The sequence below is a fragment of the Podarcis bocagei genome (genome assembly GCF_964188305.1).
Source record: "Podarcis bocagei genome assembly, chromosome: 13".
NCBI classification, from domain to species: domain Eukaryota; kingdom Metazoa; phylum Chordata; class Lepidosauria; order Squamata; family Lacertidae; genus Podarcis; species Podarcis bocagei.
Window position 1 is genome coordinate 47,268,215 of NC_138138.1, and position 18,548 is coordinate 47,286,762.

An 18,548-nucleotide genomic window follows, 5' to 3' on the forward strand; every position below is an offset into this window, starting at 1 on the left:
CCTTCCCCTAGCCACACTGCCTCTCCCGTATAGACTTTTAAAGTAACATGGTGAAATCCTTCAGTTGTTTCAGGCGGCTGCAGGGATTTTGTTAGATTCCCTGCACAGTTTCTGCACCAAAATGCAGCAAGCATAAGCCCTCCCCTCCACAAAATAGTTTGAAATCCAAGCTAAAGCGTGCAAGTCATGGATGCATGTGTAAGTTTATTAAATACGCATTTTGTTCATCAACATTTGCTGCTCATGTTTATTTTCATTTGCTCCATATACAGAATCTAGAGTTTGCAAGTTTGCCAGGGGCCATGTTGGCATAGATGGACACTTCAGCATTTAGAAGCTCTGATCCATAGACTCTTGAAACGTAGCAGTGAACAGCAAGTGCTCACCCAGTAACATAATAAGGATAAGTCTTTTGTGATTGCGGGAGTTCAAAATTTGATCAGGGGGATCAGGAAACTGTCTTAACTCATGTACCCAAGTTGAAAAGCTCTGAGTACCAGGTTCTCCTCTATGTTCCAAACCCCACATTTTCATGGTGAACCCATGGAAGATGTGCAGAGATTGAGATTCATAGGGTTCCATGCTCGCTTGCCTGATTTCACCCTGGCTGGTGGTGAGATTTCACCTGGGCCCTTCTCCCCACCTTCCCTCTGCACCTCCTCATAGTACAGCCGGACCCTCACTTTTTCTCCACCGTCACCTTCCTGCCAAACAGTTTGTTGAGCGCCTGCTTCATGTCCTCGTTCCTCAGCGTGTAGATGATGGGGTTGAGCAGAGGGGTGACGGCAGTGAAGAAGACCGACACCACCTTGTCCTCCGAGAAGCTGGTGGAGGGGCGGGAATAAATGAAGATGCAGTGCCCCAGGAAGAGGGTCACCACCGTGAGGTGGGCTGCGCATGTCGAGAGTGCCTTGCGGCGGCCTTCCGCAAGACGTTTGCGGAGGGAGACCAGGATGATGCCGTAGGAGACCACCAGGACCACGAAGCAGACCACGGAGATCAGCCCCGAGTTGGAAACAATGAGGATCTCAATGACGTAGGTGTCTGTGCATGCGAGCCTGATGACCGGGGGGACGTCACAGAAGAAGTTGTCAACCTTCTGGGGCCCACAGTAGGGTAGCTTGATGGTCATGCCAGTCAAGGCGAGAGAGTGCACTGTGCCACCCAACCAGATCGTGCCGGCCAGCAGGAGGCAGACCTTCTGGTTCATGATGGTGAGGTAATGCATCGGGTTGCAGATGGCCACATAGCGGTCATAGGCCATGACGGTGAGGAGGAAGATCTCAGTGCAGGCAAAGAGGTGGAGGAAGAACATCTGGGCCACGCAGCCCCCGAAGGAGATGGTCTTTGCAGTTGAGAGGAAGTCAGCCAGCATCTTGGGCACAGTGACTGTGGCATGGCAGACGTCGATGAAGGAGAGGTTGCTCAGGAAGAAGTACATGGGAGTGTGCAGCCCCTGGTTGTGGATGATGGTGACCACAATGAGAATATTGCCAGCCAAGGTGAGCAGGTAGACCACCAGGAAGACCACAAAGAGCACCAGCTGCGTCCCAGGGTCATTGGACAGCCCCACGAGGATGAACTCGGTCACCGAGGTCTGGTTTGGGGCTACCACAGTCCAGTTTGGAACCACACGTTCTTCCATTTCTGTTCTAGAGAAAAGAAAAGGGCAGAAGAACATTTTGAGTGACCTAGAAGGTCCTTTATTTATTATTTCATACACTCTACATACTGTTTGATTGAAAAGAGAAACCCTCAGAGCTGTTTACAGATTGAAGATATCTGATTTATACAAACTTGCAACATATGAACAGCTTGCATATGAACGCAGACTTTCCGTGGACAAATTCAATGATATTTGGAATCCATTCTTACAAATACTGTAACAGGTGAAGATCTTCATAATATACAACTTTGTAAAGTACAGTCATACCTCTGGTTGCGTTCGCTTCATGTTGTGGATTTTTAGGTTGCGAATGCTGCAAACCTAGAAGTGTATACTGCCGGGTTTTGCCATGCGCACACAGAAGCAGTCTGCATGCTTTGCACATGTGCAGAACCACTCTATTGCGCTTCACGCACGTGCAGAAGCGGCGCTCTACTTATGGACTTTTTGGGGTGCAAACAGACTTTTTGGGAAGCTCACAAGAAGGGCATGAAAGCAATGGCCCATTCCTACTATTGGCTCCCTAGAAACTGGCCTCTAATGGCATAATTGCCTTTGACCATGGAGGTTCTATATACCGGTAGCTATCATGGTCAGACTGTGGAGGGGTTACTGGTTTGTTTCTGATTATGCATTTTGTGTTTTTATATTGTGATTTTATCTTGTGAACCGCCCTGAGACCTGTGGGTACAGGGCAATATACAAATTTAAATAATAATAATAATGATATGCATTATACATTTAAAGTACTGTAGTACCACACCATGCTTTCAAGCAAGCCATGGCTTCCCATGAAGAATCCTGGGAACTGTAGTTTGTAAAGGGTGCTGAGCGTTATTGGGAGGCCCCTATTCCCACCACACAGCTGCAATTCTCAGAATTCCCAGAGAAGAGGGATTGACTGTTAAGGCGCACCGAGCCTTGAAACAAGAGGCAGGATCCGAGTTTAAGGGGATATTCTAGCCTGACAAAATCACTCAGGTTGGCTGCAGAGGAAGGGCTAGGAATGGGTTTGGTTGGGGAAGGGTGCATGGCCCATGGAAAACACTGAGGGCCACACAAAGAGGCTTGGAGAGCCACCTTCAGCCACCAGCCCTGAGGTTCTGCACCACAACCTGCCTCTTCTGACCAGCAGTGGCTCTCCAGGGCTTCACCAACATACTTTCCCAGTCCTACCTAGAGATGCCAGGAATTGAATCTGGAACCTTCTACATGTACAGTGGTGCCTCGCAAGACGAAAAGAATCCGTTCTGTGATTCTCTTCGTCTAGCGTTTTTTTCGTCTTGCGAAGCAAGCCCATTGACGTATTAGCAGATTAGCGCTATTAGCGGCTTATCGGATCAGCTGATAAGCGGCTTAGCGGCTTAGAAAAAAGGGGGGGAGGAAAAAACCCCCGCAGGAACTCGCAAGACATTTTCGTCTTGCGAAGCAAGCCCATAGGAGATTCATTTTGCGAAGCACCTCCAAAACGGAAAACTCTTTCGTCTAGCGAGTTTTCCGTCTTGCGAGGCATTCGTCTTGTGGGGCACCTCTGTAAATATATATTCTTTGGCACTGTGCTGCTGAACAGGGTGGATTTGATTTAAATCAAATCAATTTAAATCACAATTTAAACCACTAGTCAGTAAGACTTGATTTAAATCATTTTTTTTAACAGAAAGGCTCATTCTTGCTGCTGTAATCTTAATATTTACAACCAGATGAAGGTTTCATTTTTGGAATTATAAATTTTCACAGTAGTTTTTACAGTTATATCAAAAAATATACTATTAGAAATACATAGACAGATAATTATGACATTTTTGTGAGGTTTAATAAGTTAACTGTTTATGTTTGGACAACTTTTCTTCTGTACTTTATTGGAAGGAGAAAAATAATCATTTCGTAATAACAATTTAAACAATTTGTTTAACTAAAACATTAACATTACACCATATGTATCCATGTTTGTTAACTGATGTGGTTAAACATTTTTTTTAAAAAAAACACCTTAGACTGAGTTTTAGCAAACATGAAAAACTTAAAACAAACCCTTATTTCCTGATGAATCCTTTGGACTATGATGTAACTTAAATAGAAAACTATATTTAGAAAGATTTTTCCGCCAAAAGCATTTTATTTTAAAAATCCAATTTTTTAAAAAAATCCAATTAAAAAAATAAAATCCGATTTAAATTTTTAAAATCCAATTTTTAATTTTTTTAAAAAAAACCATTGTTTTTTTTAAAAACATCATTGATTTTTATCCACCCTGGTGCTGAAAAATCCTGAAGCCTGTTCTGCTTCTCCATAGATCTTTGACACAATGATCTTCCTATCCACCCATGTATTCTGTCCCCTGTACACACATACCACCAACTCTTAGGTAAAGGTAAAGGACCCCTGACAGTTAAGTCCAGTTGCAGATTACTCTGGGGTTGCAGCGCTCATCACACTTTACTGGCTGAGGGAGCCGGCATTTGTCCGCAGACAGTTTTTACGGGTCATGTGGCCAGCATGACCAAGCCGCTTCTGGTGAAAACAGAGCAGCGCACGGAAATGCCGTTTACCTTCCTGCCGGAGCGGTACCTATTTATCTACTTGCACTTTGACGTGCTTTCGAACTGCTAGGTTGGCAGGAGCAGGGACTGAGCAACAGGAGCTCACCTCGTTGCGGGGATTCGAACCGCCAACCTTTCGATCGGCAAGCCCTAGGCTCAGTGGTTTAGACCACAGCGCCACCTGTGTCCCCTACCACCAACTCTTAGTTAACTATGTATGTAGCATCTCACCCTCAGGAATTGTGGGTGCCCACTGCCACAAGGTGGACATGTGATATCACACACACACACACACACACACACACACACACACACACACACAACTCTTCCTCCACTTCTGAGCCCCCCTCCCTGGAAAAGGGTAACTGAAATGCTTCTCTCTCAGTACTACGATTCTCTCTGCACAGAACTACAATTCCCAGAGTTCCATGTGAAGAAGAACTGGCCATTCTGATAATTTTAGCTCTGTGAGGAGAACAGGGGGCTACTAGTAGCTCTCAGCACCTCTTAATAAACTACAGTTCCTTCCTGGGATTCTTTGGGAGAATCCCCCTCCTTTGAGAGAGGAGAGGAGAAGAAGGATGGTAAAGAATGGTAAAGAAATAAGGCAATGCAGCCAGATTGCTTTCAAATGAAATATAGATAATTGTTGCTATAGCTTCACTATGGTAACCATACAGGGGCCAAAGTACACCTTAATTCAGAGGTGGTAAAGGATGGGGGAGAGATTTGATTCAGGCCACATTTAAAGATGAACCTATTAACTTCGCACTTTCTGAAACAATATAAGCATCGACACACAGCCATTCATCAAAATCCACACTTATCTAAATCTTGCAGTGAAGGTCTCCGGCCAACGAAGCTTTGCAAAAATGCATATATTAGGGGAATGACATACGAAAATGCGTTACATTAGGAGCAAGTGCTCGCAAAAATGTTTACTCTAGTCAAAACCACATACAAAATCTGTTTCTTCAGAGAAATTCACACTGTTTAGCCCTCGCCATCCTTCAGATTTGCCCTATCAAAATCAAAATCAAAATCTCTCTCTCTCTCTCTCTCTCTCTCTCTCTCTCTCTCTCTCTCACACACACACACACACACACACACACACACACACACACAAAGAGAGAGCTGCTGTTAATTTTGCTGGAGAAAAATGAATCCAGATTTTTTTCGTACATTGGGGCAAATGCAATAGGAGCTGTGTGTGTGTGTGTGTGTGTGTGTGTGTGTGTGTGTGTGTGATTTTGATCACAAAAACTGCTTTGGGGAGCATCAAACACCTCTTTTCCCTGGTCTGAACTGCCTTCACACCCACATCCTTGCTTAAGATTTATTTTATCTTAAAAGAAGCAGAAGAAGAAGAGGAGCAGGAGAAGCTGATAAGGAGTCTTATTTCAAACCTCTAAGAAAGTTATTTTAGCATCAACCAACCCCTAAATCTTTTCAAGTGATCCATGCTTTCAAATGATAAATAAAAAAAAGACCTGCAAGGTTGCAGTAGCCTCGGGATTATAGCTGCCGTTCTCCACTGTTGTCTTCTGAAAAGTTTAAGAACCAGGCTGCAGCATTGCTTCTCTCAGGATATATAACCTTCTGCTGTTTTGCATCAATCCAGGCTCTTGCCAACTTCACTTTGTTGCAATTCTTTAGCAAGTCAGCCCCGCAGAGATCAGAACTCCTGACAGGCACCACAAGGGAGATAGTTAGGACGTTCAAAACTTCCACGATGTTTGCGAACATTTGTACAGCATCGCTGTTCTCTGCAAGGGGAAGGAAAAAACAACTGTATTCTTGAATTTGGATTCTCTCCTGTTCTGATCCAATGTGAATGTGCTTTTGTGCTGCCCGGTGAGGTCAGATATGAAGGAGCCCTTGAATAAAGGTGGTGAGGAGGAGGCAAGAGCGCACAAGCCTGACCCCCCCCCCCCCAATTTCAACCTATTCATGCCCCTCCCCGAGATGTGGAACCTCTGGCCCTGCAGTTGTTGCTGGACTACAACTCCCATCATCCCTTGCTATTCTGCTTGGGACTGATGGGAGTTTGAGTTCACTAACATCTGGAGAACTAGAGGGGTCCAGGGCAACCTCATCAAAGTGCGTCAGGGGTGGCATCTCACTCTCAGGCCCATGGGTGCCCACTGCCACAACGCAGACATGTGATGTCTCTCTCTCACACACATACAAAACTCCCTCCCTGGAAAAGGGTGCCTTTCTCACTGGCTGCAGAAAACAGAGCTGAACTGCTTTTCTCTTGGACAACAATTCTCTCCTCTCAGAACTACAATTCCCAGAGTTCCATGTCAAGAAGAACTGGCCATTCTGATAATTTTAGCTCTGTGAGGGGAACAGGGGTCCCCTAGCAGCTCTCAGCACCTCTTAACAAACATTTATTTATTTATTGAATTTATATATCGCCCAATACCTGGAGTCTCAGGGCGGTTCACAGAACAAAATCAAAATATAAAACCACAAAATATATATTCAAAATAAAAACAACCCCCCCAAAAACCTCACATTTTAAAAGGGCATAGGATGTAAATTGGATCAACCAAAGGCCTGGTTAAAAAGAATCGTTTTTGCCTGGTGTCTAAAGGTGTGTAATGAAGGTGCCAGGCAAACCTCCCTGGGGAGAGCATTCTATAGACGGGGAGCCACTGCAGAGAAGGCCCTGTTCTCATGTTGCCACCCTCTGGGCCTCTCAAGGAGGAGGCACACGAAGGAGGGCCTCAGAAGATGATCTTAGGGTCTGTGTAGATTCATATGGAAAGAGGTGGTGCTTGAGGCATTGCAGTCCTGAGCCATTTCAAGGTTTTAGAGGTCAAATCCAGCATTTTGATTTGGGCACAAAAACTAATTAGTAGCCAGTGCAGTTGGTGTAATATGCTCAAACTGTCTTGCTCTGGTGAGCAACCTGGCCGCTGAATTCCGCACTAACTGAAGTTTCCAAACTGTCTTCAGAGGCAGCCCCACGTATAACGCATTGCAGTAATCTACTAACCTTGAGGTTACCAGAGCATAGACAGCAGTAGTTAGGCTATCCCTGTCCAGATAGGAGCGTAGCTGGGCCACCAGCTGAAGCTGATGGAAGCACTGAGGCCACCTGAGTCTTGAGCGACAGCAAAGGATCCAGGAGGACCCCCAAGCTCCTTCAGAGGAATTAAAACCCCATCAAGAACTACATCAAGAACCCATCAAGGAACTATAGTTGCTTCCCATGATTCTTTGGGGGAAGCCATTACTTTTCAAAATGATATCATACTGCTTTAAATGTGTGGTGCAGACAGGGCCTAACAGTGAATGCTTGTGAATGCTTATGTAGCCAAACCAGCACCACCTACACAGAAGTGGCATGTATAATTAGGCTTGTTTAAAATAAAAAAGGTGGTGGATGGGGAACCCAGCGAAGCTCAGTGGGGACTTAGCATGCTCAGAAGGGACAGAAAGCTGACTCTTCTTCTTTGGCGATCACTCATACCTGAGTAAGATTGTCTTCCATAAACATGGTTTTAACAGTGAGTCCATAAGTGACTGTGGAGGCCAATTCTGGATCCACACTTCCTTCCACAGTGGGAACATAGGTTTCCAGGTGGGAGTTGATCACGGTGAGGGTTTGCCAAGCGTGCCTTCCTCTTAGCATGTTTCTCCCTTCGTCCTGAGTTCACGCATCTTCGAAGCCCATGACACCTTTGGTAAAGGCTGTTCTCCAACTGGAGCGCTCGTAGGCCAGTGTTTCCCAGTTGGCTGTGTTTATACTACATTTTTAAAAGATTTGCCTTGAGAGAGTCTTTAAACCTCTTTCGTTGACCACCAGCATTACACTTTCCATTTTTAAGTTTGGAATGGAGTAGTTGCTTTGGAAGACGATAATTAGGCATTCAAATAATGACCAGTCCAATGAAGTTGATGTTGAAGAATCATTGTGGTTGGGGGAGGAAATGCCTCTGTATGCTTGTTGCCGGAAACCTCAGGTGGGGAGGATATTGTGCTTGGGTACTGCTTGAGGTCATGGGACGCGGGTGGCGCTGTGGGTTAAACCACAGAGCCTAGGACTTGCTGATCAGAAGGTTGGCGGTTCAAATCCCCGTGACGGGGTGAGCTCCCGTTCTTTGGTCCCAGCTCCTGCCAACCTAGCAGTTTGAAAGCACGTCAAGTGCAAGTAGATAAATAGGTACCACTCTGGCGGGAAGGTAAACAGCGTTTCCGTGCGCTGCTCTGGTTCGCCAGAAGCAGCTTAGTCATGCTGGCCACATGACCCGGAAGCTGTCTGGACAAACGCTGGCTCCCTTGGCCTATAGAGCGAGATGAGCGCCGCAACCCCAGAGTCGTCTGCGACTGGACCTAATGGTCAGGGGGTACCCTTACCTTTTTACTGCCTGAGGATTCCCACATTAATCTGGTTGGCCACTGTGAGAACAGGATGCTGGACTAGATAGCTGATCCAGCAGGCCCTTCTTATGTTTTTAAAGAAGGAAGATGCAAGTAGAGAGAGGAGGTGTTTATATTCACCCCCAACATCTGTTTCGAATTTTAGGTAAGCTTGGAGAATGACAAAAGTGACCACTAGGGGTCAGAAAACAACCAGGAATGATCAATGCCTTTTAAAATTTTGTGATAAGGAAGGATAAAATTCTGGAAAAAAGGAGGACGAAGAGGAGATGAAGGTGTGATTGAAACAGAATGAGAGGCTTCTGATCTCATTACGGGGCCTGCCAGTGTCCCGACATCAAATTACATCATGGACATCACAGCCCATAACAGTGAGAAATGTAAGTCTTCTTCATGTTTCATGTCTCTGTTTCTGATGATAACTTCCCTAGCTAGTCTCTGTCTCACACATTGGATCTAGAAGAGCAAGAGGTTGTGTTATCCGCAAGTTACAGCAACTGAAGGTACAGGCATACCCTTTAATGCTTGATTTGGGTTGAACAGGTTGCACTCCTCCCTTCACCCCAGCTTGAAACATGGGCCTCCTTTTTAATTTTTTACCACACCTGTTCATCCTTTTCCTTCCCTCATTCCAAGGAATTCTGCCCCTGTAAATGGAGGTTAAAACATGTTTTCTAACCATGGTTAAGTCTGTTGTTCTAAACATAGAGAGGCCAATTCCGCTCAGCATGAGAGCATAGCTGTCAACGTTTCCCTTTTTTAAAGGGAAAGTCCCTTATTCCGAATAGGATTCCTCACAAGAAAAGGGAAAAGTTGACAGCTATGCATGAGAGTCATTTGGAGACCCCGATTCACCTCATGGATTCCCTGGGAAGAGGGATTGATTGTTAAACCACTCTTAGCAGCCTTAACAAAGTCCAGCACCCAGGAATCTTTGGGGGGATGCCATGTCCATTTAAAGTGATAGGATATTGTTTTAAATGTGTGGTGAAGAGAGGGCCAACTTCTACTCTTCTTGACTTTAAAGGGACAGCTTTTTCTTTTCCACATGTTCTTCCACATGCTAGACACTGAAGCAGGGTGCTCCCTATGCACAAGGGGCTACAAATATCATAGGAGCAGTGCTATTAGGGGTGTGGGGTTTTTTAACCCTTTCATCCATACTGTTTCCCTGGTTTAAGTTACACCCAGCCACCCCGCAGCTGCTATATAAGAAAACTACAACAGATTCCACAATTGGTCATGAGTTGTATGTAGAATGTTCTGGATCATTCCTATTTTCAGCTTTAAGAAGGGGAAACAGGGCGAAAGCAAAGCATCGGTTTGTGGTGGTGGTTTGTGGTGTGCCGAGATCAGTAGGCTTTTCAGAGCGTTACAGGAAACTCCCTTTCTGTCATAATGTGCTGATCTTTTGACAGAAGGATCTGTTAAGAGCTAGGGGCGGCCAGGCACCCTCCTCATTTCAGCGGAATAGCTACTCTTCAGCTTTGAGCCAAAAGATGTTCCTGGCCCTGCTCTTCACAACTGGTGAGCCTGCTATTTGCTCTTGGAAGTCTAGCTCATCCTGTGAACTGTTGTTTGTTAAGGATGCTGAACATCATTAGGAGACCCTTATTCCCCTCAGATATACAATTACTACAATGGTTTAACTATCAATCCTCTTTCACAGGGAAGTCTGAGAATTGTAGTTCGGTGAGGTGAATAGGGAGCTGCCCATCAACGTTCAGCACCCTTAACAAATTACAGCACCCAGAATTCTTCAGGGGAAGCCATGACTGTTTCAAGTGCTATCATAGTGCTATCAATGTACGGTGTGGCCCGAGTCAAACCATATGTCCATCTAGCCTCGGACTCGGCAATGTGCTGTCCTCCAGATATTATTGGTCCTCAACTCCCATCATTTCTGATCAGGCAGAGGGCCTTCTTGGTAGTGGCGCCCACCCTGTGGAATGCCCTCCCATCAGATGTCAAGGATGTAAGTAACTACACAACCTTTAGAAGACATTGGAAGGCAGCCTGTATTGGGAGGTTTTTAATGTTTAATGTTTTATTATGTTTTTGTATATGCTGGGAGTTGTTCAGAGTGGCTGGGGCAACCCAGCCATATGGACAGAGTACAAATAATACAATTATTATTATTATTATTATTATTATTATTATTATTAGTCATGCTGGCTGGGGCTGATGGGAGTTGTGGTCCAGGAACAACTCTGGGGGGCGCCATGTAAGCTAAGCCTGATCTAGTCCAATACTCTGACCAGCAGTAACTTTCCAGGGTCTTAGACAGAGATTGTTCCAATCCATCTAGCTCCATATTGTCTACATCAACTGGCAGAGGCTCTCCAGGATTTCAGACAGAGTGTCTCTCCCAGTCCTACCTGTAGATGCTGTGAAAGATTGAGCCTGGGACCTTCTGCACCCCCAGTGAGTTACAGCCCTTCCTTCAGCATCTTCTTCCTATAATCACCATCTCTTTCCACACAGTGGCTCAGTGCTTTGTCTTTGGCCAAGTCATGCAACCTGAGAAAGTCTTCTCCTTGGAAGGAGGCAAGATCCTGATTGACTGTACTCAAAACCTAAGTGCGTCCCACGACACGATGTATTGGTACAAGCAGGCTGGGAGCACAATGTCCTACTTGGGACACGGCTATGATGGAAAGTCTGTTGCAGCTGCTGAGGAGTTCACGCTAGACGTGATCAAAGAATCTCGCCGCACCACGCTGAAAAAAGACGTGGCAAGACTGAGCGACGCTGCTGTATACTTCTGTGCCATGAGTAGCACAGTGGAAGGAAGCCAGGCGTCATCTGCACAAAAGCTACCAGCCTGCTCAGTGTTGCTGTTGGAGCAGAATCTCAGCATAGTGCCCTGCTGTGGATACCACTGATAGGATCCTAGAGTTGGAAGGGCCCTCAAACATCTTCCAGTCCACCCTCCTGTCAATAAACAGCTGCAGCAGCATCCCTCCATCCCTCTAATGGAGAAGAGTCTATTCCTTTCCAAGACACTCTGATCCACTGTCAAACAGAAGGATGTAAGAAGAGGTTGCTGGATCAGATGAAAGGTCTGTCTGGTCCAGCTTTTTGGGTTCCATGCAATGCTTACTTCAGCATAGACCCACTGAAGTTAATGAACATGACTTTTTGGACTACTTAAAGAAATGCTACCATATGACGAACTCGTGAGCAGGATTTGAGCCATGAGCAACGTAAGTAATTAGATTATAATATTGAGGTTATGATTTGGTAGATAGAAGATAGGGCAGCAGAAGGGAACAAACAGCAATTCCATGGAAAATTGGGTGGGAAATCAACCAAAAGAAGCAAAAAGATGTAATTGTGTTTTGATTGTACAGTGGACGCTCGGGTTGTGAACGTGATCCGTGCGGGATGCATGTTCGAAACCCGTAGTGTTCGCAACCCGCGTCTGCGCATGTGCGGGTTGCGATTTGGTCTTCTGCGCATGCGCAACTGCCGAAACCTGGAAGTAACCCGTTCTGGTACTTACAGGTTTCGGAGGTCCGTAACCCAAAAAAAGCAGCCTGAAGCGGCTGTAACCCGAGGTATGACTGAATATGTTATGTTGAAACTTAATAAAATATAGTTGGAAAAAAGAAGTTAATGAACATGATTAAGTCCATGAATTTCAGTGGGCCTACTCTGAATAAGACTTAGTTGGGTAGAACCCTTTGTTCCCACAGTCCAGATGGCTACTTCAAGGGTAATAGTTAAAAGGCAAAGGACCCCTGGATGGTTGCCATGTCAAACGTGACTATGGGGTGTGGTGCTCATCTCGCTTTCAGACTGAGGGAGTCGGTGTTTGTCCACAGACAGCTTTCTGGGTCATGTGGCCAGCATGACTAAACTGCTTCTGGTGCAACTGGACACTGTGACGGAAACCAGAGCACACGGAAACGCCATTTACCTTCCCACTACAGTGGTACCTATTTATCTATTTGCACTAGTGTGCTTTTGAAGTGCTAGGTTTGCAGGAGCTGGAGGAATGGGAGCTCACTCAGTCTCAGGGATTCAAACTGCTGACCTTCTGATCAGCAAGCCCAAGAGGCTCAGTGGTTTAGACCACAGCGCCACTCGTGTCCACTCCAAGGGTAACCAATGAAGGGCACACCAGATGCTGTTGGACTGCAGCTCCCATCTGGTCTGGCATACTTTTCTCACAGTGGCCAACTAGATGTCTATGGGAAGCCTGCAAGGAGGGCAGGAGTTTGGCAATGCTCTCCACAATTCTGATTCCAAGCAACAGGTTTTCAGAGGCATACTGCCTGTGACATTTGAGGGAGAACATAGTCATCATGGTCTTTGTGCATCCTTCACAACCTTTAGAGGTCACATGTAACTCCTTTACTTTCCTATCAAGTCACTAATCCTTAAACCTGGAGATGATCATTTCCTTGGAGAGTGCTAAGGGTGCCACAGAGATCTTTTAATGGCCCCAGGCTTTGTTTGACAGCCCACCTCTAAGAGACGACTGCCTCCCCATCCATTTTACAGGCAGCTAATTAACTGTTCAAAACAACTGATGCAACACTGCTGGTGATTTCATTGAGCACTGCCATGAGACAGGGAGACTGGAAGGCATTCTCCAGAGTCTCAAATCCCTACAGAAGGACACAGAAGATGTAAAGATGCCTCCAGAAGACTGGGGCTGTTCAGACTTTCAGAACCTGCAACGCAGGAGATCTGCATTTTTACTGAACTGATGTAAGAGCAAAGTAGATTTTCTTGTGAAAGAAAGAAGGGAAGACACCAGCTCTGATCAATCAGTAGAAGTTTTATTTTAAGGAAACAGGTGCTGGTGGTGGGCTAAGATGATAAGATTCAGCATCAGAGAGAAGAACTAAGTAATACAGTAACTCCCTGCCTTCGATGCATGCAGGGTAAGAGAATATTTCTTTTCTCCGGCTCCTTTTCTTTGTTGTTGAAATGCTTTTTAAACATCTACTTTTCCTTATTCAAAAGGTCCCATTTTGCTGCCAATTCACCAAATGTATTTGCCCTGTTCTTCGGTACAAACTGGCTGAACGGCTTGCAAAGGTCAATGATCCTACTCTTCCGCTTGCAGTCTAGGAGGGATGACACAAAGGGAAAAAGGGATAGGAAGGGAGGAGGGAAAACCAACAAACTCAGGTGCTAGTTCAGGGTGCGGTCCTCCAGATGTTCTCTTCATCCGTTACTATTGGCCATGCTGGCAAGGGCTGATGGGAGTTGGAGCTTAATAAAAAGACCTGGTAGTACACATGTTTCTCACCACTGAGGGCTCATCTGGACTTCCTTTTGTGCCATGTTTCTAGGAATAGGTTTATACGTCAATGAGCCACAAAGCTGGGATAGCTCAGCTGGTAGACTTTTAATCTCAAGGTTGTGAGATTTCACCTTGGGTGAAAAATTCCTGCATTGCAGGGCGTTGGCAGGCACGTCCAACAGGCAGATCGTGATCTACCGGTAGATCAGTGGACGTCTGTGGTAGATCATTGGTAGATCACTGGCTCCCCCCAAAAAAGCTCAACAACTTTGGCTCCCCTAAAAAATGCTCAACAACCCGAACCCCCCAAAACAGGGCTTTCCTTCCTAAAAAAAGAAGCTCAACAACTTTGACCTGAACCCCCCAAAATGGGGTTGATCACTGTCAGTTTTTAACTCTGTGAGAAGCTCGCAGTCTCTTGGGAGTTGGCCATCCCTAGATTAGATAATCCACACGGTGCCTTCCAACTCCATGATTCTATGATATCTGAGCACCTTCTTCTTCTGGATGAAAAAAACTGCTCTTTACTGCTGAATTGGAGCAAACAGCAATATGTGGAAAATCCAAATTGTCATTTGTTCTGGTTCAGCATTCGGAACAGGTTTCTGCAGGGAATGCACTGGGACACGACACTTTAACACATGCCTAGAAAGTGCAGGACAAAAGGTAAGTGTGGATGAGCCCAGAATTAGTTCTTAATTAAAAGAGTCTCCCGCTTCCCTTCTCTCCTTCTGCTGAAACTGCTTCCAGGTGACAATTGATGGAGAGAGCAGCCTGCCAGAGCTGGCTTCTCAGCAGAATTTCTCTCACTCTGCTGTAGCCTGATTCAGGATAATTGCCTTTACTGCATTATTATTCATATATAACTTCTGCATTTGCAAAATCCATTTAAAATCTTCACCCTGTCCTTTGGTGAAATGCTTGCAGAATTACCCCAGGCTCTTAGCTGCTGGAGGCACCTAAGTTAGCCTTGATCACCCACTCCAGCTGCTACAACCTGCCCTTCAGATGAGGTGGGCAGCTTCCCATTTTAGAGATGGAGGAACTGAGGCCAAAGGGTGCAGAGTGAATTCATGGCATAGATTTCTGCAGGACTAATTCTGGAATGATTCCCATGGAGTGTGCTGCAGGTAAAAAACTTGCTAGCAAAATGGGTGCTTTGCCTGAAGATTATCAGGAAAAGATCTGTGAACGAGATTCCGCAGAAACATGCACAGTCCACACATTTATGCACATTGCTGGACACCCCAGCACTTTACAGCCTGATCCTAAAAATGCTTACCTAGCTGCAAATCCTATTGGCTTACTCAGAAGTAAGTTCTAAGAGGATGTAGCCTGACACTATGCAAGCCTACTCAGAAATAAGAGTTCAAAGGGATCTGCAGTCCAATTGATGCTCCGATCTGTTTTACAGCCTCTCCTCTCCCTTCCACTGCTCACTTGCTTCCAGCGCCCAACCTCTGGTGCTTTCCTTCCCTCAGCTGCTATTCATTCCAGGCTCTGCCTTACAGCGTGTCCCTCCTATTTCAGATAGCCAGTCAGCACAGGAGGAAGAAGATGAGCTAGGACTCTTATCTGCAACTCCTCCAATAATATCTAGAGCTGACTCTAAGTGTATATGCTTGACAAACGCTGCAAATGGTTCAATCCTCCAGGTAGGGTTGGGGAAGACTTCTGTTTGAAACATTGGAGAATTGCTTCCAGCTCCTGTAGAAGGGGAACCTTCCAGATGTTGACTACAAGTCCCATCATCCTTGTCCATGCATGCAGGCTGGGTCTAATGAGAGTTGAGATTTCATCAACATCTGGAGGGCCACAGATTCCTCACAACAGATGTAGATCCTTTGCAACTCAGTATCCTAAATTGTTTTGCTGCATTTCTATAGAATTGACCAAGACTGTGTGTTTTGTCTCTCCCCCCCACCAAAAAATATCCCTTTAGCAACATGGTTGGATCTGAAATGCGAAACCACACCGTAATCTTGGAATTCATTCTTCTTGGCATCCCCCACACCGAAGGCATACACAACATCCTCTTTGCCGTCTTTCTATCTTTCTACCTCATCACTTTGCTCGGCAACCTCCTCATCCTCTCTGCCATCATCACTGATGCTCGCCTCCACACTCCCATGTATTGGTTCCTCTGCAATCTCTCTGTGGTAGACCTGGGCTTCTCCTCTATCAGCACTCCCAAGTTCCTGGCCAACATCTGGGCAGGGAGCAGAACCATCTCCTTAGGCGGATGCATGTGCCAGGTCTTCTTCTACCACTTCCTGGGAAGCACTGAGTGCCTCCTCTACACCGTCATGGCCTATGATCGCTATGCCGCCATCTGCCACCCACTGAGGTACACAGTCATCATGAACCGGAAAGTGTGTGCCCTTCTGGCAGCGGGCACGTGGTTCACTAGTTCATTCCATGCCACCATTTTGACGAGCTTGACCTTCACGTTGCCTTACTGCAGAACCAACGAGGTGGACTACTTCTTGTGCGACATCTTCCCAGTGGTCAAGCTAGCCTGCGCTGACACCTACATCATCGAGACGGTGAGCTTCACTAACATTGGCGTGGTGCCCATGGCCTGCTTCTGTCTCATCCTCACATCCTACGTCAGAATTGCCGTCTCGGTCCTGAAGATGCGTTCGGCAGAAAGCCGGCGCAAGGCAGCTTCCACGTGCGCTTCCCATTTGACTGTCGTTTGCTTCTTCTTTGGGCCTTGTGCTCTCCTCTACACCCAGCCGTCCCTGAGCGATGTGCTAGCTACACCCATCCAGATTTTCTGCAATGTGGTCACTCCAATGTTGAACCCCATCATCTACACTCTGCGGAACAAGGAGGTTCAGGCAGCTTTCAAGAGGATGAAGGGTGCTTAGATCCTTTCCGTTGAAGAGGAGGAAACAAATTGGAAACAGAACATCAGACTAAGCTTCTCACCTCTGGATGGCACAATATGATAAGTCCGCTCCACTTCCTAGTGGGAAGGAGTTGCGGTGGACCACGTGGCCACCCACTCTCCCCTGGGGCAGGGGACGAAGTCCCACATTGCCCTGGGGATCCCGGCTGCGTCACCACTCAGCCAGCCAATCTGCTGGCTGGTGGGGGCGTGGCCGGGACCATTTAAACTGAGGCGCGAGCCAGAGGGCTTCCTCTTGGCTCGCTCCTTCAATCTCCCACCCTTCCTCCCTTTTCACAGGTTTTCATTGGCCTTGCTATGGACCTTGGTTGGTCGCCGTTGAGGGGCCTGGTAGGAATTTTTCCAATTGGCAAAATTTACACGGGCCATTTGGTTTTCACCTACCTTGTAGCAATCGTCACAACTTTGTAAGGTTTGTGGTTAGGCATTGTTTGATCTTTTGATGGGGGAGGAGAGGTGTGGCCGTCACCTGCCCCTCCAAGCTGAAGGGTATTCTGTTAAAGGAATCTGGGGGTGTGGATCTTGTCCGAAGCCCGGGGTGGGGCTAGGGCCATGACACGACCCCATTGGGAACATCTGGGGGAGTTCGAGTTGGTTTGCATCGACAGGGCTCCCCCTTCTGGTGGTTTACCCTTACCGGACTCCCTGCACAGCAGGCAGGAGTCAGATATAGTCGGGTCCATTCAATGCCTAAGCCAATTACTGCTCACATTCTGTAATCAGTAAAGTTGTGGCCTAAATTTGCCCAATAACATTAACCTAATATCTGTGTCCTGGTGTGTTTTATTCCTCAACGAGGGGTGGTTGCGGGGTCTAGACACGCAACATGAGGGCACATTGCTCTTCCAGAGATTGGGATCCTCAGGCCTGGGAGCAAAATACAGCCCTCCAGACCTCACGATGTGACCTTCAAGGCTCTTCTCAGGCCATGTCCCTTCCCAGGCCACATCCCCTCTCTCAGGAAGTGCTTTTGATTGTTTGGAATGCGTCTGAGATAAGGCCCAGTGAAGCAAGATTATTTAGGAAGGAGGAGAGGAATAAAAACAATTATTATTATTCATCAACTATTATAGCAGGTGAATCTCAAGGGGTGTCCAGAGCCCTGTCTGGTCCTGTTGTGTTGGGTGACTTTCAGTTCGTAAGGCTCAAGCATGTCGACAAACTGCTTGGATCAGTCAGGGCGATCACTTGTGCTCTAGACCCTTGCTCTTCTTGGCTGATTAAAAGTACAGTGGTACCTCGGGTTACAGATGCTTCAGGTTACAGACGCTTCAGGTTACAGACTCCGCTAACCCAGAAATAGTACCTCAGGTTAAGAACTTTGCTTCAGGATGAGAACTGAAATCGCGCGGCAGCAGCGGGAGGCCCCATTATCTAAAGTGGTACCTCAGGTTAAGAACGGACCTCCAGAACGAACTAAGTTCTTAACCTGAGGTACCACTGTAGCAGGAAATGGGGCAGCTGTCTGGGCTAGGGAAGTGATCAATGCCTTCTTGCAAGAGGTCAGTGGTGGAGTGTGTCTTCCTGGCATCCAGGACTGGCAGGTGGGTGCGGATGCACGAGCCCAACCCTTGCCACCAACGTGACGCCAGCCCCAATCTGCTTTGCGAGGCTGGGATGATCTGGCTAGGGGAGGGTGGCATGAGAAAGAAGCAACAGCCATGCACCCTTTGATCCCTTCCTTGCCCTTGCTTTGCGGGGCTGGAAGCGAAGAGGGGGTGGTCCCTGCCTGCTTAAAGGAAGTAGTAGTAAACCCTGGATTCAGAAAATCTAAGT

The 18,548-nt window shown here is 46.6% G+C and overlaps 2 protein-coding genes across 2 annotated transcripts; one reads left to right on the forward strand and one right to left on the reverse strand.

Moving 5' to 3' along the window:
- Positions 1-207: 207 nt before the first annotated feature.
- Positions 208-5,815, reverse strand: LOC308572169 (olfactory receptor 4E1-like). Its single transcript, XM_081168131.1, has 2 exons — positions 5,697-5,815; positions 208-1,652 (listed from the first exon to the last, which is right to left on the reverse strand). Exon 2 carries the CDS (start codon positions 1,643-1,645, stop codon positions 680-682), a length of 966 nt encoding a protein of 321 aa, XP_081024257.1. The 5' UTR covers positions 1,646-1,652; positions 5,697-5,815; the 3' UTR covers positions 208-679.
- A 10,004-nt stretch (positions 5,816-15,819) lies between these two features.
- On the forward strand, positions 15,820-16,731 carry LOC308572190 (olfactory receptor 10D3-like; the record flags this gene model as incomplete). The annotated part of the gene is made up of 1 exon (XM_081168157.1): positions 15,820-16,731. The coding sequence occupies one exon, from the start codon at positions 15,820-15,822 to the stop codon at positions 16,729-16,731; it is 912 nt and encodes a 303-aa protein (XP_081024283.1).
- Positions 16,732-18,548: the final 1,817 nt, after the last annotated feature.